The sequence below is a fragment of the Sorex araneus genome, chromosome X (genome assembly GCF_027595985.1).
Source record: "Sorex araneus isolate mSorAra2 chromosome X, mSorAra2.pri, whole genome shotgun sequence".
In the NCBI taxonomy this organism is placed as follows: domain Eukaryota; kingdom Metazoa; phylum Chordata; class Mammalia; order Eulipotyphla; family Soricidae; genus Sorex; species Sorex araneus.
The window spans coordinates 181,297,598-181,323,972 of NC_073313.1; the positions used below are offsets into that span (position 1 = coordinate 181,297,598).

Sequence of the window (26,375 nt, forward strand, 5' to 3'; positions counted from 1 at the left end):
GGGTAGGGTGTTTGCCTTGCACATGGCCGACCTGGGTTCTATCCCTGGCATCCCACATGGTCTCCCAAGCGCTTCCAGGAGTAATTCCTGAGTGCAGAGCCAAGAGTAACCCCTGAGCATTGCTGGGTGTGACCCAAAAAGCAAAAAAAAAAAAAAAAGACAGTATCTCTTGTGCTTTAGAAACACCCAACTTGGTGAGGGCAAATCAATAATGGGTATGGGTACCGATAAAATTCCAGGACCAGCTCTGAAAAACTGGCAACAAGAACTAGCACTTTGCATAAGAGCAGGGAGGTGGTGAGATGGACAGAAAGTGAAATTGGACTCAGAGTCTTGCCCCTCTGGGGCGCCCAGCATGCTCTGCCCCCAATGGGCAGGGAGGGAGGACTAAGTACAGGTGAAAAAGTAACACTTCAGCTTTTTTGTTGAACAAAGCAGCAGACTGGTAAGGAGCCAACATCAGGGCCTATCAAAAACTCTGGTGATTCTCTAATTTCTCTAGAGATAAATGTGTTCATTTGTTTATTCTGCCAATTCATCTGAATAGTAAAGGAAGAAAGACTAGGCCACGAGATAAGGTGGCATGATACAAAAGGTCCATTATCTACCACCATGATGATCAGCACCCACATATTCTTATGCTTGGGGGGGTGGGGGGAGGCAAACCCAGTGGTGCTCAGGGCTTCCTCTTGCTCTATGCTCAGGAATCAATCTTGGCATTTTTCGGGGAGCCCTCTATGGTGCTAGGGCCTAAATTTGGGCTGGCTGTGTGTAAGTGCCTAAACCTTTGTACTATCTTCCCTGACCCTATCTGACGCTTTTATTAATTAAAATTTATAGTTCAAAATAAGTTACATAACACTTGTTTGAACACACACACACACACTATGCAAGAAAGGAAACATATGTAAATATTCTCATTTAAGTGGCATCTGCAGGCCAATTCAAGTTTAAGGTTATTTCAAGTCATTGTACTTTCAAAGCCTGAACCAAGATGTTTCATATTTACTTAATCATTTTTTTTAACCATTCTCTTATTCAATATTGAGTATGCAAACTTTTAAGTCCAATAAGTCTAAGTATTTTCCACTCGGTGCCTCCAATTTCTTATACACACTTTATAACCTCACAATTAGTCACCAGATATTAAAATGCAGACACACGATGAAGACTGTGATTTCTGAGTATTTTAGGTCATAAGTTGCTCTGCCAAATGAGAATGGAATTAAAAACCACTCCAAGAATTGATCTAAGTTAATCAAAAATTTATGCTCTGAAATGTCTGTACCAAGTAACAGAGATATTTATTGGGTTCATCATAATTTCAAATAAAGTCTCAAATTCAAAGTTTGGTATAACTTAACTTTAGATTAATAAGTATATGATCTTCATACTGACAAATAAAACTAAGTCTTGCTATGTAGCATGCTTAAACTTCTGGTATTTCAATTTTTACTTATATTTAATTTGTTTTTAATTTTAGGCACCATAGTTTACAATACTGATAATGGCAGGAGATCATGTATAACACATTCCAATACCACATCCTCCACTACAGTAGCCACTTCCCTCCACCATTGTTCCAGAGCAATTATCTTTTAACTCCTTGTCTTTAATAACTTTTACTTTTCTCTTTACTTGGCAATAAAATTTATTTATTAAACAAAATACTAGAATTCCTATTTCTAAATAACCTTCCAACTTGGTTAAAACTCAACAATTTAAAAAAAAATGTTAATGGGCAGAGGATCTAAACTGACACTTCTCCAAAGAAGACACACAGATCACTGAATAAGCATGTGAGAGAACCATGATTATCTTTTAACTCTTAGGGAAATGCAAATCAAAACAAGAAGGAGGTATCACCTCATCTCAGAGAGAATGGCTGTTTTCCAAAAGGCAAGAAACAAGTGTGTGAGAGGTTGAGGAGAGACGGGAACCCATGTATACTCCAAGTGGGGATGCACGCTGGTGCCCCCACCATGGAAAGCAGTAGAGAGATACTCCAAAATTAAAACTAGAAACCCCATACAATCCAGCTGTCCCATGTTTTGCTACTTAGAAAAACAATACAAAAGCACTGGTTCCAAGAGATATGCATATTGTGTCTGCCCATAAATGTACATTCCTTGTAGCACTAAACATAGCCAAGAACTGGAGGTGACCAAAGTACCCACTCACTGTTGAATGGATAAAGATACAACACAGGGACACAATGGAATGCTGTTCACTTAAAAAAGCACAAGGAATCTGCTATTTGCAATAATGCCTACAGAGTATTATCTTAGTGAAAAGGGCCAGACTGAGGACAGAGGCTGTGTGATTTCACTCCTGTGAAGGAAACAAGTAAAGAGATGAATTACAGAAAACAAATAAAATATTGGAGGCCAGAGAGATAGTACAGCAGATGGGGCCCTTGCCTTGAATTCGGCCAGCCCAGATTCAATCCCAGCATCCCTTACAGTTCCCTGAGCCTGCCAGGAGTGACTCCTGACTAAAAAGTCAGGTGTAACCCTTGAGCACCACTGGGAGTGGCCCCAAAAACATAAAATAAAATAAAATTTTGGATTCTACAACCAATTGCTGTTTACCAAAGGTGAAGAGGAAAGAAAGGTGGGTGGGTAAATGTGGACAAGGAAGCCAGCCAAGTTACAGTGAGCCACAGAATCAGACTGTTGGTCATCAGCTTAATGTCATTTATATACATGTTGATTTTCATTGACGCACACCTGAAACTTGCATACCATTATCATGCAATTTTAACTTTAATAGAGCTAATAAAAACAAAATTAAAATTCATAGCAATAGTAAATCATAAGCTATATTAACTTTTTTTGGGAAGAGAATAACAAAGCTGTTTACCATATTTATAACTTCTGAATGGAGGTGGCAGGCTGGTCCTTACAGGCACATCTAGAAGAGAGAGATTACTCTTACTATAAAATATCCAAACAGACACACAGTATAGGAATACAGAGTAAACAGAATCTTTTGATTCGGTTCTACCCATCCAGACGTCACACATGCTCCCTGGTGTCCTAGTGGTCCCGCACTGCGACAGGTCTCAGAGTGAGCCTAATGGCTCCACTGTTTGTGAGTGCTCCTGACTGGCAGCCCTGCTGGTGGGGATCACTGTCCCACAGCAATTTCCAAGCACCACAACTACAAGGGGTGACCCTTGACGAGCACCACAACTAAATGCGTGAGTACTAGAGCCTGTGATCTCGAGTATGTGATCCCCCGCCACTGGAACAGGGAAAGGAAGAGAAGGGGAGGGGAGAGGAAGATGAGGAGGGTCGGGTAGGAGGGAGGAAAGGGGAGGGGAGGGCAGGGGCAGGAGGGAGGAGAGGAAGGGAAGGGGTGGGAAAGGGGAGAGAAAATAAAAATAGGCCATCCAAATCTAAGGGTAACCCCCAAACTTGGTACATTCGGACAGTAAGATGTTGAGCTGTGACAAGATATAAATCTGAGAACCATGTGGGTTATTATTGGTCAGCAGCAGTGAGACAAAAAAGACCTAAAACAATCTTTTTACCCGAAATAAAATTCAAATAACCTACAATATAAGTCCACACACTTGGTGTGGAGGGAAGAGTAAAATATGCTTAAAATAGTGTTTCCGGGGGCCAGCAGAATAGCACAGGGCCTCTAAGGCCTTGCCCTGCATGCACATGGTTACAAGTTCAAACCCCTGGTGTCCCACATGCGTGGGGCACACTCCTGACAAATATGCAGTCTGAGCCTGGCAGCTCTCCTAATGGTGAGCCCCAAGCCCCCAGTTTCCAGCCATGCCATGGTCGGGTACATATAAGCACCACAATAGGAGGTGCAAGGCCTGGTGGGACCATCATCACTAAACAAGATTTACAAGCGCCAGCCCCAGGAAGTGTGACTTCTTGTGAGCACTGTAGTGGCCCTGGTGAGCACCACAACCGTAACTTGTGTGCCTCAACTAAGAGTGGGACCTCTGGCGAGTACGTCTACAAGCACCACCACGAAAGCAACGCAGAATGGTGAGCACCATAGACAAGCAAACAAACAGCACAACTTGACACACAACCTCTGCTCTCATCACAACCTCAGCAACAATAGTGAGAAAGGCAAGGGCAAACAAAATAAAAGAAAAAAAATCAGTCAAATAAAATAAAATAAAATACTACTTTTTTTAAAAGTGTTCCAAACAACAGTATTCATTTGGCCTTCTTTAATTTTTTTTTAACTTTTATTATTTTGGATTTGGGGCCACACCCAGCTCTGGCTCAGGGCTGACTTCTGGCTCTGTGCTCAAGGACTGCTCCTGGCAGAGCTCAGGGGATCCCATGGAGTACTAGGAATGGAACCTGGGTTAGCCATGTGCAGAGCAAGCACCCTAGCCACTGTACTATCTCTCCAGCATTCACTGTTTTGTTTTTTAATGAAAGCCACAGCTGATGGTGCCAGGAATGGAACTCAGGGCCATATATATATGCAAGGTGTGTACTTTAGTACTGAGCCAAGTCTTAGTCTTCAGCTTTATTCTTTCAACAGTTCTGGCAGAGGAGTGGAGAGAAAGGAAACTTTATACACTGTTGGTGGGAACAGAAATTGACTTACCTTCTTATGGAAAACTATAGAGAGAGTTCCCTACACATCAAAAATAGATCTAACAGATAGCCAACAATTCCACTACCAGGTAACTGCTAGAACTGTCACTGTCACTGTCACTGTCATCCGTTGTTCATCGATTTGCTTGAGCGGGCACCAGTAACATCTCCATTGTGAGACTTGTTGTTACTGTTTTTGACATATTGAATACACCACGGGTAGCTTGCCAAGCTCTCCGAGAGGGACGAAGGAATCAAACCTGGGTCAGCCAGCATGCAAGGCAAATGCTTTACCCACTGTGCTATTGCTCCAGCCTGCTAGAAGAACATAAATACTAATTCAAAAAGATAAGTATGGGGCTGGGGAAACAGTGCAGAAGGCAAGATGCTTACCTTGCATGCATTAAACTGAATTCAATCTGTGGCACCCCTAAGTGTCCCCCCAAGCACCACTAAAGGCCACCTTTGAATACAAAGCCAGGAGTAAGCCCTACGCACAGCCAGGTGTGACCCAAACTGCCCTTCCCCAGAAGAGATAAATGTACATGCCTCCATTCACTACTGTACTATTTATAGTTATCCAAAATATATAAGCAACCAAGAGCCCAACAACCATGAGTGGGAAAAGAAGCTGTAAAATACATCCACAGAACAAAATCACACTGAGTTCTGAGAAAAGATGAAACTCTGCCTATTACAACCACATAGGAGGGGATCATGCTAAGCAAAGAAAGCCGGAAGGTCAGAGATAAATACCAGACATCTCCCTCATATGCGGGATCTTAAAGAAATAAAGGCAGGGAACAAATAAATCCAAAGAGAAACAAGCCCTTAAAACTCAGCACAGCTGAAGGTACCAGAGTGGGGAGGAGGAACACCAACCACGCTTTAAATCAAAAAATGTGCAAATAAACAAGGCACTGTTGTCAACACAAGGCTCTCTGGGGTCAGGATGCCTCTGCCAGAACCTCATTTGAAATTCCGGCTTAGTTCAACACAGATGCTCTATGTCACCCCTTTTATTTCACACTCACTTAGAAACGATGGGCCAAAGAAATGTCAGTTAGGGGCCAGAGATATAGTATGGGGCAGCTGACCCCATGTGATGCTCGGTGCACAGTTCCCCCCCCCCACCCAGGGCATCACAGGAAGCAGCCCTACAGACCCCAAGAAGTAGCCCAAGGAACTAACTGCAGGCCTGAGCACACAGCAGTGAACTACCAACTGACTGGCTGAGAATCACAGATTTGTATGTTTTGCAGTTCTTTAGTTGCTAAGGCATAATAGTAAATTATTAGATTCCTGTCATTCCACCTTGGCTAGAAAAGGTCTGCGATGCCAAAGCAGTTGTAACATCCTGAGAAGTGGGTCGAAGCAATGGTATAGCAGGTAGGGCATTTGCCTTGCACATGGCTGACCATGGGCTGAGCCAGGTCCGACACATGAAGGCGCCCCATATGATCCTCCAAGCCAGCCAGGAGTGACCTCAGGAGTAACCCCTGGGCACCACCAGGTGTGGCTCAAAAAAGCAAAATCTGGGAATTAGCTCCATTTTGTAGTTTATTTTATTTTATTTTAATTTTTGGTATTCTGCTACTCTGCCCTTGAGCTTAATTTGGGGACCCAAATGATATATTTGGTTTGCCTGATGTTTTGTTTTGTGGTGCTAGAGATGGAAGCCAGGATCTGACAGGTGTAAAGCATGTTCTTTGCTGCTGAACCACATCCCTGGCTTGGGACGCAATGAACATTTTACAGAAATACTCAGAACTGCCGGATTCTTTTTAAACAAATTGAATATGTCATTATCACAAAGGAACAGGGGGTCAGGGATGTAGCTCACTGGGGTATAGTTCACTGGGGAGTATTTGCCTAGCATGTCTGAGGTCCTGGGTTCAATCCCCAGCACTGTAGCACTGTAGCACTGTCGTCCCATTGTTCATCGATTTGCTTGAGAGGGTACCAGTATTGTCTCCATTGTGAGACTTGTTGCTACTGTGTTTGGCATGACGAATATGCCATGGGTAGTTTGCCAGGCTCTCCAAGAGGGACAGACTGGAGCAATAGCACAGCGGATAGGGCATTTGCTTGCACGTGGCCGACCAGGGTTCGATTCCTCCGTCCCTCTCGAAGAGCCTGGCAAGCTATCGAGAGTATCCCGCCCGCACAGCAGAGCCTGGCAAGCTACCCGTGTCGTATTTGATATGCCAAAAAAAAACCAGTAACAACAAGTCTCACAATGGAGACATTACTGGTGCCTGTTTGAGCAAATCGATGAACGGGATGACAGTGCTACAGTATGTTTCCTATTCAATCCCCAGCACCACCAAAAATAAAATTAATAAAAATGAAGTATCACAAGAAGGCAACAGAGACTTAACTGATTCATTTAGGTCTCCATAAAAGAGATTCATAGAAAAATTATTCTATGAGGAACTTGAAATTAATTATGAATTAAACATAGAACTTTAATCATTCTATGAAAATGTGAATTATGTTCTATCAAAAAACAAAGCAACTTAATACATACACTGGCAATTGATTACACAAAGGAGTCTGAAATGTTAAAGCCCACATTTCAGTAGAAAAATCAATGAAGTCTGGAAACTTATTAAAATATTCATAGACAATAGAGCAATATTCTACCTCATAGTAAAAACTTAAAATATAGATGTGATGCTATTTATAACTTTTTATTAGGTGCTGGAATGACATTTGAAAACTTTTAGGGAAAGCATAAGCACCTAGTAGGAAAAAGAAATTGGAAATAAGACAGTATGGTCATGAAGCCACTTGCTTTGTATGGGGCTGACCCGGGTCTGATTCCCAGCAACACATATGGTCCCTTGAGCACTGCTGGGAGAGACCCCTGAGGCAGAGCCAGTAGTAAGCCCTGAGCACACCCAGATGCAGCCCACCCTCTTGCCTGGAGAATGACCCGGACTGCTATGGTCACACTTACCCGTACACGTAATTTTCAATCACAGTCAGGTATGTAAGCACTTTGAGGAGAAGCATTTAGCCCCTGACGAGCACCAAAATTAAAATGATGTGTGAGCACTGCAGTGAGGAATATGACCTGCAGAGAGCAGATGTGTGAGCACTACAAGGATCCCTGGGGAGCACAACACCTAAGGAGCACCTCTCCTGGTCAGCACTGTGATCAGACTCCATACACACTGTAGCAGTTTGCTCTAACAACTCCAAGAATGTCACTGAAATTTTGAAGGGAATTGCACTGAATCTATATAATGTTTTAGACGGGATGGTTATTCCGAGCATACTAATTCTCCCAATCCATGAACATAAAAATTTTTCCATTTCCTGGTGTCTATTTCTATTTCTTTCAGGAGCAATTTATAGTTTAAAATGTATACGTCTTTCACATGTTTTTTAAAGTTGATTCCAAGAAAGAGAGAAAGAGACAGAGAGAGAGAGAGAGAGAGAGAGAGAGAGAAAGTGACTGCCATAGAGGTGGGGAGGGTGGACTGGGACCACTGGTGGTGGGCAATGTACACTGGTGAAGGGACAGGTGTTGGAACATTCTATGACTGAAACCCGATCATGAACAACTTTGTAATTGTGTATATCACTGTAATTCAATTAAAAAAAAAGTGATTCCTAGCCATAGTAAGGCATGATACTGGAATAAACATGGTCTAAAATAAAGATAACTAGAATTGAGATCCCAGAGATAAAGTCTCATTAATTTATGGAGAGTTAGTTTATGACAAAGGAACTGGAGCAAGGAAAGCTTCTTCAACAAAAGATGCTGGGAAAACTGCATAGCCAAAACCGTATGGCCTCATGCAAAAATAATAAAACCTGATTTGTATTGCACATACACAAAAGTTCAATATCACACAACATGCACAAAAGTTCATTCAAAGTGGATAAAAGAGCTTAAGATTAGGCCAGAATCCCTAAAATAGACTGAGAAAATATAGGCAGAATTCTCCAGGATAAGACCTCAGAGGTGTCTTCAATGATTTTATTCCTACAGAAAAGATAAAAACAAATGGTATTATATCAAAGTATTACATCAAGGTATTTGATATAATGGCATTATATCAAAGTTAATAGCTTGATATAATATATTCTAGTTTGATATAATAATATTCTGGTAAAAGAAACTCAGGCTAAAATAAAGACACTCAACTGAATGGGAGAAGATACCTATATACTATACATTAGATAAAGGTCTAATATCAAAACTTATAAAAAGTGCTCACACAGCTCAACAAACAAACAAAACTTAATAGTCCCATCAAACAAAAGGGAGAGGAAGTTAACAGACACTTCTACAAACAGAACATATGGTTGGCTAACAGGCATACAGAAAAGTATTTATCATCATCAACTATCAGGGTAACACAAATCATAGCAGCAGTGGGGTATAGTCTCACACTAGTGAAAATGACCAATACCAAAAGGATGGGAAGTCAGTGGAAGTGGTAGGCATGTAGTGAAAAAGGAACCGTCTTCACGGTTTCTGAGAATGCTGTCAGCCTCAGTCCCAATAGAAAATAGTCCCAACAGAAAACAGTACAGTGATTTCTCAAAAAAAGTAAGAGTAGAGCTCCCATTCAACCCAGAAATCCGGCTTCTTGGTATCTACTTCCCCCCCACACACACAAACACACATGCACAAAATAAAAACATTAATTTGAGAAGTCGACCGAATACCCATGCTCACTGCAGCACTTAGAACAATAACCAAAACAAGGCAACAATTCAAATGTCCAAGGATGAATGGTTAAAGAAGTTGTGGTCTATATATACAGTAAAATGCAACTGCAGAAAAGATGCAGTGTTGGTTGAACTCTACAAGAAGAAAACATCCAACCCCATCAAAAAATGGGGCGAAGAAATGAACAGAAACTTTACCAAGGAAGAGATACAAATGGCCAAAAGGCACGTGAAAAAGTGCTCTATATCACTAATCATCAGAGAGATGCAGATCAAAACAACCATGAGATACCACCTCACACCACAGAAGCTAGCACACATCCAAAAGGACAAAAGCAACTGCTGTTGGAGAGGATGTGGGGAGAAAGGGACCCTTCTACACTCCTGGTGGGAACGCCGGCTAGTTCAGCCCTTTTGGAAAACAATATGGACGATTCTCAAAAAACTAGAGGTTGAGCTCCCATTTGACCCAGCAATACCACTGCTGGGAATATATCCCAGAAAAGCCAAAAAGTATAGTCGAAATGACATCTGCACTTATATGTTCATCGCAGCACTGTTTACAATAGCCAGAATCTGGAAAAAACCCGAGTGCCCTAGAACAGATGACTGGTTGAAGAAACTCTGGTACATCTATACAAAGGAATACTATGCAGCTGTTAGAAAGAATGAGGTCATGACGTTTGCATATAAGTGGATCAGCATGGAAAGTATCATGCTAAGTGAAATGAGTCAGAAAGAGAGAGACAGACATAGAAAGATTGCACTCATCTGTGGAATACAGAATAATAGACTATAAGACTAACACCCAAGAATAGTAGAAATAAGTACCAGGAGGTTGTCTCCATGGCTTGGAGGCTGGTCTCTCATTCTGGGCAACTCAGAGAAGGGAACACCAAGTAAAATGTGGTTGGAGGTCATGTGGGGGAAAGATGATGCGGGCCGAATATAGACTAGAGACTGAACACAATGGCCACTCAACACCTTTATTGTAAACCACAACACCTAATCAGAGAGAGAGAACAAAAGGGAATACCCTGCCATAGTGGCAGTGTGGGGTGGGGGGAGACGGGACTGGGGAGGCGGGGAGGGATGTTGGGTTTACTGGTGGTGGAGAATGGGCACTGGTGAAGGGATGGGTTATCGAACTTTGTAAGGGAGAAACATGAGCACAAAAATGTATAAATCTGTAACTGTACCCTCACGTTGACTCACTAATTAAAAATAAACTTAATTTTTAAAAAAGATAAAAACTTAAAGTCTTCACTATTAGCAATGTAGAGAAATTATTAGATGATGCCTATTCAACAGGCCTGATTGTTGGGGAAAATTTCCAATCAATAATAGTGAGTTCTGTATGGAAATATGGAATGTACTCAATATATATAGAGAGAGAATAATGGGAATATCATTAGCTACTTAGATGGGGGGTGGGGTGGGAGGGGGGTGTATTGGGGTTCTTGGTGGTGGAATGGGTGCACTGGTGAAGGGATGGTGGATTAATCAGTGTTTGACTGTGACTTAAACCTGAAAGCTTTGTATTTTTTTTCTTTTTTTCACGGTGGTTCAATAAAATATTTCTTAAAAAAAATAAATAAAAAAAAGATAAAAATTTTTAAAAAATAAATAATTTTTTAAAATTTTAAAAAAAAATTTTAAAAAAAGATGCAGTGTTACAGTTTGTTGAGACTTGGATGGAACTAAAGACCACCATGCTAAGAAAACTAAATCAAAGGACTGAAATCCTGTACCTAAACCCCTGGTGCTGGTTTATAAAAGCGAGAATCTGGAGGGGGGAATGAAAAAGGGACAGGAAGTAACAATACTGAAGGGTCTTGGGCACTTTTGGTGGTAGGGCAATGTGATCATGTACATCAACACCAAGAATGTCCACACTATTGAAAACATGTGACCTACATGACAACAATTACCATTTTAGAAAATTTAAAAAATAATTTTTTTTAATCCTAGTAATAAAGAGTTTGGTCTCGTTGTATATATAATTTATGAAAGGTTAAGTGCACAGCCCACCAAGCTCGCAGAGCTCTACGACACCTCCCATGAGGGGACCTCACTAGGGCTGGTTTCCACATCCACAGAGCCCGTAACTCCCAAGGTCTGTATTCCCAGAAGCTCATCTTTCAGTCTGTGGAGAGCACAGCCCTCACACAGTGAAGGGAGCAGGGATGGCATGCGATGAATGCAGATGACAGGTGTGATATGCTTGCCCCTGCTCTGATGGGGTCGAATTCTCCTCCCCCGAATTCAGGGAAGAACAAGGCAACAGTGGCCTGGGAAGAACATTCCTTCCCCACTCTGACAGTTTGGCAGTGACTTGTTACTCTCCAGGACTTCGAGAAGAACCTATTTTTGTTCTATGGAAGAACATCGTGGCATTCAGTGATTCAGTATCAAGAAACACTGTCACCCACTATCCACAAATGGATTTTAAACATATGAAACATGGGAACTGTGTAGCTCAGGGTAGAACACTAGCCTTGTAGGGGCCCGGAGTTATAGTACAGTGAGTAGAGCATTTGCCTTATACATGGCCAACACAGGTTCGATCCCTGACATCCCAAATGGTCCCCTGAGCACCACCAGGAGTAATTCCTGAGTGCAGAGCTGGAAGTAGCCCCTGAGTATCTCCAGTGTGACTCAAAAAAGCCAAACAATAACAACAAAAATCATTAGACTTGTATGTGTGAGGGCCCGAGTTCAATACCCAGCACTGCAAAAATTTTTTTAAAAATCCAACAAAACCCCAAAATGCTTTGGTGATACGCTTTCAAAAACAGGACACACAGGGGGCCAGGGACACAGAGAAATCAGCAGATGCTGGCCTTGCAAATGACCCACACTAGATTCTTCAAGCACAGACAGATTGGCAACAAAAAACAAAACAAAACCCAAAACAGGACACTCTATACTCGTCATTATTCCTTAGCACCAATTCTTAACCTTCCAAAAAAATCTGGAAGCAGGACAAGAAATCACTACTTTAAGTGCGCTTATGATCATTTTAAAAATTATATTCTCCGGGGCTGGAGCAATAGCACAGCAGGTAGGAAGTTTGCCTTGCACGCAGCCGACCCAGGTTCGATTCCCAGCATCCCATATGGTCCCCTGAGCACCGCCAGGAGTAATTCCTGAGTGCAGAGCCAGGAGTAACCCCTGTGCATTGCCGGGTGTGACCCAAAAAGCAAAAAAAAAAAAAAAAGTGGAAGAAAAAAATTATATTCTCTTTGGGAAATGTTTTATAAGCTCTACAAGCAGATTGACTGCTCTGTGGATTTACAAATTTGCATATTCTGTACTACCTAATACTAGTCAGTGAAAGCACCCAAAGTTAGAGAGAGACAGAAAAAGAGACCAGAGGAAAAGAGCTCCAAACATTCACGAAGTCTAGCCAGGACTGTAGCTCAGGGAACGACTCATCATGCAACATGCTGAGGTCTGGGTTTGATCCCCTGCAGGCACATAAGAAAAGTTTTTTTTTTTTTACAAAATGAATGAAAAATGTCAGAATTCACTGCATTTTTTAAAAGTGCACAATTCCATTGCATACATACAAACCCAAATCTTGTTTTGCCAGTGTCATTCTCCAGTAAGAGAATCGGAGGTGCTCAGAGAAAGGAAGGGATGGAGGTCTGGAATGTCTTGTTCCATCAACAGGTAAGGAAATGCTCAAGGAATGATGCACTCCAGCTAACGGACACATGGCCAGAATGATGGGGTCAGCGCTAACCAAAAATGGGGAGAATTGGAGCATCAAAATAAATGCCAATGACAGAGGATTATAATCATCTAAGCAAAATAATCCATGTATCCACAGCGCTATAAATAAATTATTAAATAAATGGAGGAGGGCAATAATAGTTCTTCCTTACTGTGGAAAAGTAAATAATATCTGTAAAAGGAATGATAGAATAAGAAAATAATTGCCATTTCCCATCAACTATAATAACTGAATGAAACAAGAACCAAGAATGATCATCTGGGGCTGGAGCTATAGAACAGCAAGCTGGGTGCTTGTCTTAATGTAGCGGGCTTGGTTGGATCCCCACCATCCCAAAAGATTCCCTGAGCACCACTAAGAGCAATCCCCAAGTGCAGAGTCAGGAGTAATCCCTGAGAACTGCTGCATGTGGTCCAAAAAAAAGAAAAATGGTCCAAAAAAAAAGAAAAGTGGTGAAAGGTTGAAAAATAGCTGGATATTCAGTACACACACACACACAAACACACACACACACACACATTATTAAAATTCACAGAGGAGAAACCCAGCAGAGAGAACCTTAAGCAACTGATCAAAGTAACCATTATTGTCCATGAGATTAAATGAAAGCCTGAGGAATCAGCCTCACTTCTGTGATGTCCCTGCCAAAAGACATAACTCAATCTAATCATGGGAGAACATCAGAAAAAAAAAGAAGTAAACTGCAACGAAGATACACTGTGAAAGAACTGGGCTGCACTATTCAAAATGGCCAGTATAACAAAATATAATAAAAGACTCCAAAATATAGGAATTTCGTTTGGGAACCCTGGGATGTGACTCAGGGGCAGAGCATTTACACTGCATGCAGGAAACAGTTCAACCTGGCACTGACCCACATCACATTGCATCACATCAGACTGGCTCTATGTGCTGCACCCCACTGTTAAAACACTGCTACCAGCGGCGGGGGGCGAGGGGGAAGGATACAGGACCGGGCACCACCAACTCCACTGCCAAGCGGGGAAAATAAGGTTGGATACACGAAAGTAACTGCCAAAATAGAAAGAGGATAGCCTCAAACTGAATTCAGGTATAATCCTTTCTGTTCCAAAAAGACTTTATTGTTACCATTACAGTATGGTCTGTAGACCAGATAACAGTATGGTTTCACTGTGAAATCCCTGCTCTGCATCACTATGCTGTGTGTGTAAGAGAATTCCTTGTACTTAGGAAATACACACAGGAACACTAAATAAAATAAAGGAATTCTACCAGCAACATACTTATAAATCAGGGCAGCAGTGCTTCCCAAGGAGGGGGGGTGCTGGACAACATGGGGGGAGGGCAATAGGGATAGTTTCCTGTTTGTTCCTTCCCAAAGAAGGCCAATTTCCAAGGGGGACTGTGTTGCTTTCTAAAAAAAGGGAGTGGCAAACCAAAAAAGTGGTTCTAAGAGGAAGAATAGGGTAACATTCAGTGACTGATCATTGGCCTTGTATGCTTGGGGCTGGGTTTGACCCCTGGCAAAGAAGGTCTCCCAAATATCTCCAGAGGAGCCCCTGATGGCCCCCCAAAATACAGTGTAACAAAACGTGAACTTTGAGAGATCTCTGTGAAGGCCACTCAGGAATTCCCGGTCCAGGTTTAGCAATTTCTCTGTGTCTGAAACTATGACAAAGTTTAAAAACTAAATAAAAGATGGATAATAGCACAGCAGGTAGGGCGTTTGCCTTGCACGAGGCCAACCCAGGTTCGATTCCCAGCATCTCATAGGGTCCCCTGAGCCCCGCCAGGAGTAATTCCTGAGTGCAGAGCCAGGAATAACCCCTGTGCATTGCCGGATGTGACCCAAAAAGCAAAAATAAATAAATAAATAAAAGATGGATATAGGGGCAATAGTCCAGCAGGGAGGTCTTGCAGCTTGCAGCCGAGCAGGATTCAATCCCCAGCATCCCATATGGTTTCCCCAAGTACCACCAGGAGTAACTCCTGAGTGTAGAGCCAGGAGTAACTCCTGAGCATCGCCAGGTGTGACCCAAAAAGCCAAAAACAATTTTTTTAAAGATAGATATAAAGTAATACCTTTGTCAAAACTCATGAGCAGCACGATAGGATCTGTATACTGCATCAGATGAAATTTGGTCTTAGTCAAGAATTTTTGGGGCTGAAGCGCAGACCCAGGAGGAACCCCTGAGCATCGCTGGGTATGGCCCAAAATAAAACAAAAAACAAAACATCTTTGGGGGCTTGAGCGATAGCACATAGAGTAGGGCGTTTGCCTTGCATGAAGCCAACCTGGGTTTGATTCCCAGCATCCAATATGGTCCCCCGAGCATCGCCAGGAGTAATTCATGAGTTTAGAGCCAGGAATAGCCCTTGAGCCCTTTTTGGTGTGACCCAAAAAGCTAAATAAATAAATAAATAAAAGAAAATTTTTTTCCCCAGTGTTGATAATCAGGACACAAATGTTAGAAACCCATCCACAGCCTATCAAAATGAAGATGAACACCCCGCTTGCTGTATTGGTAGTTGGAAATGATAAGACCCTCCAGATAGTGTGGTCACTTCTGGGAGCACCTGACAGTCTCCTGATTTCTTGGCTGTGAACAGGAAAACAGACACCTTCCTGCTTCCTGCTCCAAGGCTCAGCAGGTAACAAATGTAATTCGCTACACACCACTCCCTTATGAACCAGCTCCCAAAATAAGCTCATTCCTGGCAAACCCAGCCCAGATCATGAGGAGCCAAATGGATGACACTACTCTCTGAGGAGGGGTCGCACTGCCAAATCTGTGGGGGGAACTTCTACCACAAAAGAGGCCTGGCTTAGATGGAAATAAATGCCTTTCAAAGTATTTCTGAAAAGGCTGTTAATGTATTAGTCAACTTCCCCCACCCCCACCCCCAATACTAAAAAAAGGGCAAAAATATAACTCATACCTTGCTTAAGAAAGACTATAAATTCCTTTACAGTTTGGTCCAAATTAACTTTGTGATAAACTACAGGCTTGAAGTTTCGATGCTCAAAGGAACGAATGAGGCGGACTGTAATGGTCACTCCTTCCGAAGCCATGTGAAGAAATTCCTGGACAAGGGATATGAGAAGAATCAACTCCCGATGAAGCCCAAACATGCACTTCCGTGTGCAACTCTCGACATCCAGATGGTTACTATGGTGGACTCCCAAACCTAGATTCCTGGTTAGCCATTAGGATCCCAAGGTAGTCACCTGTCTACTGTGCTCCTGGACAGCCGTCACAGTCACTGCTGCAGCACAAAGCTGTCGGGCACTAGGGCTGAAGTGATAGTACAGCAGGTAGGGCATTTGCCTTGCACGGGGCGGACCTGGGTTCGATTCCCAGCATCCCATATGGTCCTCTGAGCACCTCCAGGAGTGATTCCTGAGTGCAGAGCCAGGAGTAACCCTTGTGCATCGCCAGGTGTGAACCAAAAAGCAAAAAATAAAACAAAAGCTGCCAGGCACAGAAGAACACAGTGACAGCACGGAGTGTGAGTATGGGGGGCAGTGACTCAGTGGCTGCCAATCGAATGCACTTAACCTCTCAGGATCTGCTCTCCTCACTGTTGGGGGGAGGAACTAGAAAGGAGGGGGATACTGGGAACATTGGTGGTGGAGAATGTGCAATGGTGGAGGGATGGGTGTTTGATCATTGTATGACTGAAAATCAAATATGAAAGCTTATAACTGTGATTATCACAGTGATTCAATTAAATAATAATAATAATAATAATAATAATAATAAATGACAAGAGAAAGACAGTACAGCATGTGGGGCATTTGCCATGCACAGGGTCGACCCAGGTTCAATTTCCAGCACCACATATGGTCCCTTGAGCACTGCCAGGAGTGCTCCCTGAGTGCAGAGCCAGGAATCAGTCTTGAAGCCTGCTAAGTGTGACCCCCCGCCCCCCCCACACAAAAAAATAAATAAATAAAATTTAAAAATAAGTAAAATAAGATGACAACAGTCCATTCAGGATCAGTATGTAACTTAATGGCAGAGCAATTGCCTTGGGTATATAGAGCTTTGTGTTCCATCCCTAATGCGCGCGCACACACACACACACACACCACATCACATCACATCACATTGCATCACAGTCGACTCTCACAGGCAGCATTTTATTTTTTATCTTTCTGGGGTTTTGTTTGTTTCTTTGGAGGAAGAGTACCACACCTTATGTTGCTCAGGTCTTACTCCTGGCTCTGTGCTCAGGAATCCCTCAGGTGGCAATCGGGGAACCATATATGGTGCTGGGAACCATGCAAGGCAAGAGCCCTACCTGCTGTACTATCTCTCTGGTCCCCAAGTTGAATTTGTTTTTGCTTTTGTTTTTGTTTTTGGGTCACACCTGGCGATGAACAGGCGTTACTCCTGGCTCATGCACTCAGGAATTACTCCTGGCCATGCTCAGGGGACCATATGGGATGCTGGGAATCAACCTGGGTCAGTCACATGCAAGGCAAATGCCCTACCTGCTGTGCTATCACTCCAGCCCCCAAATTGCATTTTAATCTCCTACGTGCTGCCAGAATTAAGAGATAATTTAATTCTATGCCATGTTATCATCCATCATTTACACAAATGTTGAGCTTACTTAAGCTTATTTCATCATAAATATACATACTAGCCCCAGTTTTTTACACCATGTGTATTGACCGTATGGGTGATGTAGGTGAATGTGGAGGTCACAAAAATTTTATTTTAACATAAATGTATGAGGGCTGGAAAGGTAGAATAGGGACTAAGGTGCCTGACTTTTAAACAACAAATCCCTGTTTGATTCTGGGCACTGCACACGGTCCACCCAAGCACTGCCAGGAGTGTTCTCTGAGCACAACTGGGAGTAAGCCTTGAGCACAGCTGGAAATGGCCCAATACCCCCATACCCAAATAAACATTTTTTTTTTAAATTATGGAGCTGGAGAGACAGTTCAGAGATTAAGACATTTACCTTGCATGTAGCTAGTCCATATATGTGGCACCATATACGGTCCCAAGAGTACCCCCAGGAGTGAGCCCTGAGCACCTCCAGAAGTGATCCCGGAGCACAGAACTAAAAATAGCCTCTGAATAGTGCCAGGTGTGACCCCAACACCACCACCACCAATAATGTAACTTTATGGGGCAGAAGAGGAGATAGTATGGGGATAAGACCCATATGTGGCTAACTTAGTTTCATTCCCCAGCACCACGTATGGGCCCCTGAGCACTGCCAGAAGAGACCCTGGAGCAAAGAGCCAGGAATACCCCTCTGAGCACCACTGGATGTGGCTCCCAAACTAAAACTAAAATAAATTTATGGTTTATTTTTGCCAGTAAATGTTTGATTTTTGTAAATGGGTAGCATCAAGAGTTCTTACATGAAAAGATGTAGTGACTGGAACAGTTTTAAGAAGCTCTGCACTAGCCTATTTGCCAATTTTTCCACGTTACATCATTTCATTCTCTCTCCAAACCAAAGACAAGGAAACAGACTTGGAGAGAGTGAACAAATGGCCCCAGATCATAAAGCTGATAAAGAAGGAGATTGGAGTCAGGATTTAAGCATCAATTTAATGTCCAAAGTCCATGCTCTAGTGACTATATAATCATAATCACCCAAATCATTTACTCAAGAGCCTGCAAAGATACAGAGTTCTAAAGATACAATTTTTCTATCTTTCTAACTGGTATAACCATATCATGATACTTTCAAGTTTGTACATAATTCGTGTTACCAATAAATCATAAGTAACATGAGGAATCTGATTAGTGATCAGGAATTCAAAATTACTAACAAGAACTCTGATAATACCTAGTACTGACAAGGGTGAAGGTGAAAGCCAAGTGGTAACTACTATTAGCGTCAAGTTGGAGATTTTTGGTAACACTGAAAAGACACATACCTTTTCAATCTAGCAATTTCAGTCCAGGTAGGGGACTCACATTTGTGTACCAGGTGAACTGTAAAAGCACATTAACAGGAACATGGTCAGTGCAAAAACTGGAAACAACTAAATGCCCATTCATAGGAGACTAGATTAGATAGCAAATCATGACATACTTCAACAACGGAACAGTTCAGCAATAAAAACGAACTAGCATGTTACACATCAACACAGAGGCACCGCACAGATAATACAGTAGCATGTAGTCTGTAGGTCAGAGTTTGGCTGCTGGCACCACTCATGCGCTGCAAATGATCCCTCATCCCACAACAAAATGTTCAGTCCCTGGCACACTACGGCCAATTATGTGCAAGGACAATTAAAGGCAGTGATGCCTAGAAGGTACCACAAGCCTGCGCTGACACCCTGTTCACTGCACCAACAATGACCACAAGGACCGACAACGGAGACAATTTTTACAGTTAAATAAAAAACAGGAATGTGACAGAAGAATACTACTGTTCATACAAAGTTCAAAAGCATGGTTTTTGTTTTGTTTGAAAAGCATAATTGGGGCTGGAGTCAAAGTGCAGTGAGTAAGGCACTTACTTGCCTTGCACGCAGCTGACCTGGGTTCAATTCCCAGTATCTCATTTGGTCCCCTGAGCGTGGCTGGGAGTAATTCCTTAGTGTGGAGCCAGGAGTAACCCCTGAGTAACCATCACTGGGTGTGGCCCTAAAACAAACAACAAATTCAAAGCAAAATTGTTCTTTCAGATGGAAAGGAATGGATTTTAAACTTAAGCAAAAGGATGAGAGTCCTTCAATTACTTTGGCAATATTTTCACTGTCACTGTCATCCCATTGCTCATCGATTTGCTTGAGCGGGCACTAGTAACATCTCCATAATGAGACTCGTTGTTACATTTTTGGCATGTCAAATACGCCATGGGTAGCTTGCCAGGCTCCGCCATACGGGCGAGATACTCTCGGTAGCTTGCCAGGCTCTCCGAGAGGGGCGGAGGAATCAAACCCAAGTCGGTGGCGTGCAAGGGGAACGCTCTACCCTCTGTGCTATTGCTCCAGCCCTTGGCAATATTTTACACCTTAAAAATATTCTATGTAGGGCCAGAAATATTCCATGTAGGGGTTAAGGTGTTTGCCTTTGTTGATCCCAGTTTGATCTCTGGCACCATATATGGTCCTCCAAGCACTGCCAGGAGTAACCACTGAGCACTGCTGGGTGTGGCCCAATCCCCAATCAAATATTCGGCATAAGGATACTATCCCATTCCTTATGCCTTTTGGTGTATCTGGAATATTTCATAATATACACAAATAATACTAATATTTTATTAAGTTTGAGAATAAATAGCATATTTGTATATAAAAGCTAGAGATGCTTTCATGTATAAAATAATTTGCCATTATAATTTGTATAATTAGTATAATTAATGAGTGTTTGCCTTGAATATGACTGACCTGGATTCCACCCCCGGCACCCCATATGATACCCCCAGCCCACCAGGAGTGATCTCTGACCCCAGAGCCAGGAGTAAATCCTGAGCACTGCTGGATGTGGCCCCAAAAACAAAACAAACAAAAAAGTAGCTGCTTCTATGAATAGTTCATTAGAAACAGAACATGTTTGAGCATAAGGGCCCTCCTGTAGGTGGTAGATACCCAGGAGCACTGCTATGAATCATATCAAATGGTCCAAACCAGGCCAGTTGGAACATGCAGGCTTCAGGAAACTTATAATTGTAGGCTTCTTCCCCCAGCCCTCCACTTAATAAAATGCTGCTCAAATGTCATGCTTAATTAGCTAAAATTTTCCATTGAAAACATTAAATTTTCATTGATCTAAATTTGGTCAGCAATGTATGTATTGTGATCTTCATCAGAAACGTGTGGTAATTTTTACTCAGTTACTACTGATAATAAATAACCTCTATCAGGAGGGAGCCAAAATCCTGATTTGCCATGTAGACTGTGGGAAATACAACTTGTTGCTTCAGGGAGGCTTACAGTACAGAATGTCAATAGTATTGATCTACTTTGAAAAAGAAGGAATCTGATTAAAGGCATTATTCAAATGAAGAGGCAGAGAAACTGAAAACAATAAACTTGGGGATAAGTTAATAAAATATTATCAAGGACATAGAAAAAGATCTGAATGAATAACTGTTCGAAACCATGAAAACTTAGAGGCAAAAAGAAATCGATTCTCCCAAGGTCGGTGAGACAGTGCAGTGGGTAAGGCACTGGCTTGCTTGCCTTACACACAGCTGGTCCTGGCTCCATCTCCAGCACCACACACGGTTCCCTGAGCACTGCCCTCGGCATAGAGGCAGGAGTAAGCCCTGAGCACCAACAGGTGTGACCCAACTCCTCCACCCCATAAAGTGAAATAAGTAGCCCCTAAATTTACAAATAAAGCCTCATTCAAAATGTAAAAGGATAATTTGGGGAACTTGTCATAAATATTTCTAAACTTCATCACAAAAAATATAATTGCAAACAAAGACATAAAACAGAGAACAGCAGCACTAGCTTTCAAACATAAAGTAATAGGGCTGGAGATACAGTGTCACAGGCAGGACACTTGCATGTGGCCAGCCTGAGCTCAATCCCCGGCATCTCACATTGTCCTAGTAGCTTTCCAGCACACTGGATGTGGCTCCCAAACTCCTAAAATATCATTTTTAATGTAATCAATGGAATTAAGCTGAAAGAAACCAAAATGCTGTTGTAAGTAGGTAAAGAGATATACCTGATAAGCTTTCATTATTTATATTACAAATCATAATGCCCAAAAGGAGAAAGAGGAGCAAGAGAGCAAGAGAGAGAGAAAACATGCTTGCCATAGAGGCAGGTGGTGGGGGAGGGGAGTGGGAGGGAAATGAGAACCATTGGTGTGTGGGAAATGTACATGGGACAGGTGCTGGAACATTATGACTGAAACCCAATCATGAACAACTTTGTGACTGGCCATATCACTGTGATTCAATTAAAAAGAAACCAAAAGGGCTGGAGCAATAGCACAGTGGGTAGGGCATTTGCCTTGCACGCGGCCAACCCAGGTTCGATTCCCAGCATCCCATATGGTCCCCTAGCACCACCAGGGGTAATTCCTGAGTGCAGAGCCAGGAGTAACCCCTGTGTATCGCCAGGTAGACCCAAAAAAACAAAAAAACACCAAAATCTCAAAAGATTCCATAGACATGATTTAACTTCATTTACTATTTCATTGTAGGGAAATATTACAAAACTAAATGTAATGAAATTGGACAGAACAGGTGAGTTCCGGATGAGCGTGTGTGTGTGTGTGTGTGTGTGTGTGTGTGTGTGTGTGCATGTCTGTGTGTATAACTGTTTTTCAGTTTCCTCCTCTCCCTTCATTCTTGCTCTCACTGTTGTTGTGATGACCAGGGGTGGCATGTGTGCCTGGGCTAGGGTGCTCACACATTTCTAGCTGTGGTGCTCACCGGGGCTGCCCATCAGGTTTCAGTGCTTGTGTACTCTGCTTCAGTGCTCCCAAGGTTTGCACGGTAGTCGTCAAGGTGCTTGCACACACATTCACCAGAGCTTGCACTCCAATTGAGGTATGCAATTTCCTGCTGAGGAGCTTTGCAGGGGATGCTGCAGTGTTCAAACCTGTGAGCACTATGGCTAGGGTTGACACTTCCTGGCCACCGTGCTCACATGTCTTTTTAGTTGTGATGCTCACCTGGAGGGTCAAACCCCTCTCTGGTGCCTGCACATACTTGGCTGCAGTGCCAGCCAGGGAGGCGCTCAACACATTGGCTCAACACATCAACTCTGGGTAGGTGTGGGGTGGGGGAGCAGGGGTTGCACTCATGACCCTACTAGCCTTGCAGGGCAGGTGGTCAAAGTGACAGCGCCACTGTTCAGATGAGTACCACTGGGGCACGGAGATCAGAATGGGGGGAGGGGCGGGAGGGCAGCAGATGTCTATGACTGAAGGGAAGCATGAATGATCCTGGTAATTGTTCTTATTTGACTGTGGTGTTTGCCCACATTTACCTACCCATGTGGTAAAACTGCATAGAACAAAATGCACATGCAAACAGAACTAAATGCCTGTGCACGCAGAACAAACACAAGAGCAGGGAGAGGTAGTGAAACCCGAACACAGTCCCCGGGTTTCCTCAGTGTCAGTGCCCTGACAATGACAGCGAACTCAACTCAAGCACGGTGCTAGCACTGGGGAAACTGGAGAAAGAGCCGTCCGAAAATGCACAGGGACAACTGGACAGAAAGGGGCTTTATTGGCGGGAAAGCAACTTAAGCCAGGAAGGCTGTCCACCAGCACCGGGGCAAGCAGCTCTGAGCAGAGGGAGCAATCGGGGTCTCACTGGATGAGGAAACGCAGACAGGCAGAGAAAGGGAGCATGCACCAATGAGAAGCAATAAATATACATCACAAGTAGAGAAAATGGCAGAGAAACAGCAGCTTGTATCTCTGGTATGGTAACAGAGAGGCAGGAAACTAGAATTTGAGGAGGGCTTCACTGCCCAGTTTCCACTGGTCAGTAGCTAGAACTATCCAGCCGGGGACCTAAGATTCTTATCAGTACAAAACCCGTCTTGGTTTGATGAGAGCCAAGAGGAGGATACAGCAACCTCTCCCAGAGGAGTGTCACACCATCAGATATCCTCAAGACAGTCTGTTTCAGTGTTTTTTTCTAACCCCAGAGAATCCTTCTAAATTGGTAGGGAAAAGGGGAGAAGAGAGGCAAATTTACAAAAAGCTTTGACGGGGCATAAAGGAACTCTCAGGATTATTTCTTACAAATACACCTGAATCTATGGTGATTACAAAACCAAAAGTGAAGTCATCATTTTGAAAACCCTAACGAAGTAATGAACTTAGGCAACGATCACAAAGGGAAGAAAAGTCAATGGACGGAAGATGAGAAACTTTCAGATGACTAACACCTGGGGATGACAAACACGGAGCTGACTCATCAACCTTACCCAGAGAGCCAGGCCTTCCAAGCTCCAGTATGTGGGGAAGAACATGTACGTCAGGAAGCTGTGACAACTTCCAATGAATAAATAAAGTGGTTTCTCCAACACATATCATGAGAAGTAAGAGAGACGGAGGTTATAACCTAAGAGATCTTTGAAAGAGCTATGTCGACAATGCTACATTTAAAAGTTGCATGTCTTCACACAATACTTACATAATATTAAAGGGTTACAATGGGGGAGGTGGCTAAGTGGTAGAACCACGGGTGCAATGCCCACACCACCCCATAAATAAAATTATATTTGAAACTAAAGTTAATTCTGTTTGATATTATTGCTTTGGAGTACTCAGTATAAAAACAGGGCAGCAAGGACTGGGGGTGGGTGGAGTTGGGCCACACCCAGAATACCCAGAAGTGCTCAGGGCTTACTCCTCACTCCATGCTCAAGACTCACTCCTGATGGTGCTCAGGAGACCATATACTCTGCCAGGGATCAAACCAGAATTGGCCACATGCAAGGCAAGCACTTTAACCCCTATACTATCTTTCTGTCCCTGAGTTCCTTAACTTTAAAAAAAGTAGAGTCCTTTACTTTAAAAAGTAAAGTATGTCCTTAACTTTAAAAAAAAAAAAACAATAGGGGGCCGGAGCGATAATACAGCAGATAGGGCATTTACCTTGCATGTGGCCAATCTGGGTTCGGTCCCCAGCATCCCATATGGTCCCCTGAAAACTGCCAGGAGTAATCCCTGAGTGCAGAGGGAGGATTGCACACACACACACATACACACACACACACACACACACACACACACACACACACACTCATCCGGAACTCACCTGTTCTGTTCTATTTCATTACATTTAGTTTTGTAATATTTCCCTACAATGAAATAGTAAATGAAGTTAAATCATGTCTATGGAATCTTTTGAGATTGGAATTTTTGGTTTCTTTTTAATTGAATCACAGTGATATGCCCAGTCACAAACCCCTGAGCATTGCTGGGTGTAACCCCAAAAATAAAAAAAAAAAGATAGATGCCAGAAGTACAGTGGGTAGGGCACTTGTCTTGCACGCAGAAGATCTGAGATCAATCCCTGGTACCACATATGGTTCCCTGAGCCCACCATGAATGATCTCTGAGCTGGAAATAACATGAGCACAACCAAGTGTGACACAAAAACAAAGTAGAGCACATACGGATGAAATGATATGACTGGAATTTGTGTCCAAATACTCTGGAAGAGGAAACGATGATGAGAGTGTGAATTTTTCAGAATGCTGTAAGTCTTATTAGCACCTCCTCATACTATCCTATTTTTGTACATGCGGAGACTTTTCGTATTAAAAAGAATGCATGAGAAGTGCACAATAGTTTATACTCAAGAAAGATTTTTCAATGAAGTGTTTGTCATAGAGAACAAAAATTAAATGTATTTAAATGCTCATCAATGAAGAACTATTTAAATAAATCATGTCACCCCATAAAATAAAAGCCTGTGCATCCACGGGCCCACCCACAGATACTAATTCTGGACAAGGCTCTGACACATGAGCAACTGCAAAAGCAAGTGGGAAAGTGTATGGTCTCCTCAGGGCCTGGGAGAGACATCCAGAATGATGCTCAGAGCTTACCAAATACTGACAACAGTGGCCATTTCTGATGAATAGAAATGCAAGAGAATTGTTTTATATAAGAGAGAGAGAAAGAGAGAGAGAAACAAAAAAAAAAACTTGACAGTTAACAATTACATGATCTTGGATTAGTTTTATGGCCACACCCAGCCCATGTTCAGAACTCAGTCCTGGGTCTGTGTTTAGGGCTCACTTCTGGTGGTGTTCAGGGACGATATACAGTACCAGGGATCAGATAATCCCAGCTCAACAGCATGCAAGGCAAACCCCTTCCCACTTTACTATATCTCCAGTCTCCATTATGTGTGTTTTAATTAAGTTACTGCTCCATAGTTATTTACCTTTATATTTGGAGCTACATTTTTCTGTAGTATTTGTTAAGCATAAGCAAAAAAAAAGTTATTTGCAAAATAAAGCTAGATCTATTTCTTTAGAAATGAAAGGAGGGAGGGGCTGGAGCAATAGCACAGCGAGTAGGGAGTTTGCCTTGCACACGGCTGACCCGGGTTAGATTCCCAGCATCCCATATGGTCCCTTGAGCACTGTCAGGAGTAATTCCTGAGTGCAGAGCCAGGAGTAACCCCTATGCATCACCAGGTGTGACCCAAAAAGCAAAAAAAAAAAAAAAAGAAATGAAAGGAGGGAGAGACACAGAGAGACAGAGAGAGAGAGAAAGGGAGAGAAATGTACCAATGAAACAATGAAGAACTTTTCCTTTCCTTACACTGTAAAACACAAAGAGGATTCATTATACTGCTAATACACTTTGTGCGTTACCAAATAAATCCAAAACTGTAGACAGCACAGAAGCAGAAGTGGGTCACATACGCAGGATGAGTCTGAGCTTGTCCCAGAC

At 42.7% G+C, this 26,375-nt stretch overlaps 1 protein-coding gene across 6 annotated transcripts in view; it reads right to left on the reverse strand.

The window, feature by feature from the left end:
• The window catches only part of CXH2orf76 (chromosome X C2orf76 homolog), a 57,396-nt gene that overhangs the window by 13,760 nt on the left and 17,261 nt on the right, over window positions 1–26,375 (reverse strand). For 2 of the 6 annotated variants that reach the window (XM_055120795.1, XM_055120796.1), the window contains exons 2-5: window positions 19,496–19,622; window positions 18,905–18,962; window positions 15,934–16,078; window positions 2,863–2,913 (exon numbers count right to left, since the gene is read on the reverse strand). In XM_055120795.1, coding sequence (XP_054976770.1) covers window positions 2,863–2,913; window positions 15,934–16,066 — 184 coding nt within the window. In that variant the 5' untranslated portion in view covers window positions 16,067–16,078; window positions 18,905–18,962; window positions 19,496–19,622. The remainder of the gene's footprint in view (window positions 1–2,862; window positions 2,914–15,933; window positions 16,079–18,904; window positions 18,963–19,495; window positions 19,623–26,375) is intronic. The other 4 variants (XM_055120797.1, XM_055120799.1, XM_055120798.1 and 1 more) reach the window with 3 other exon arrangements.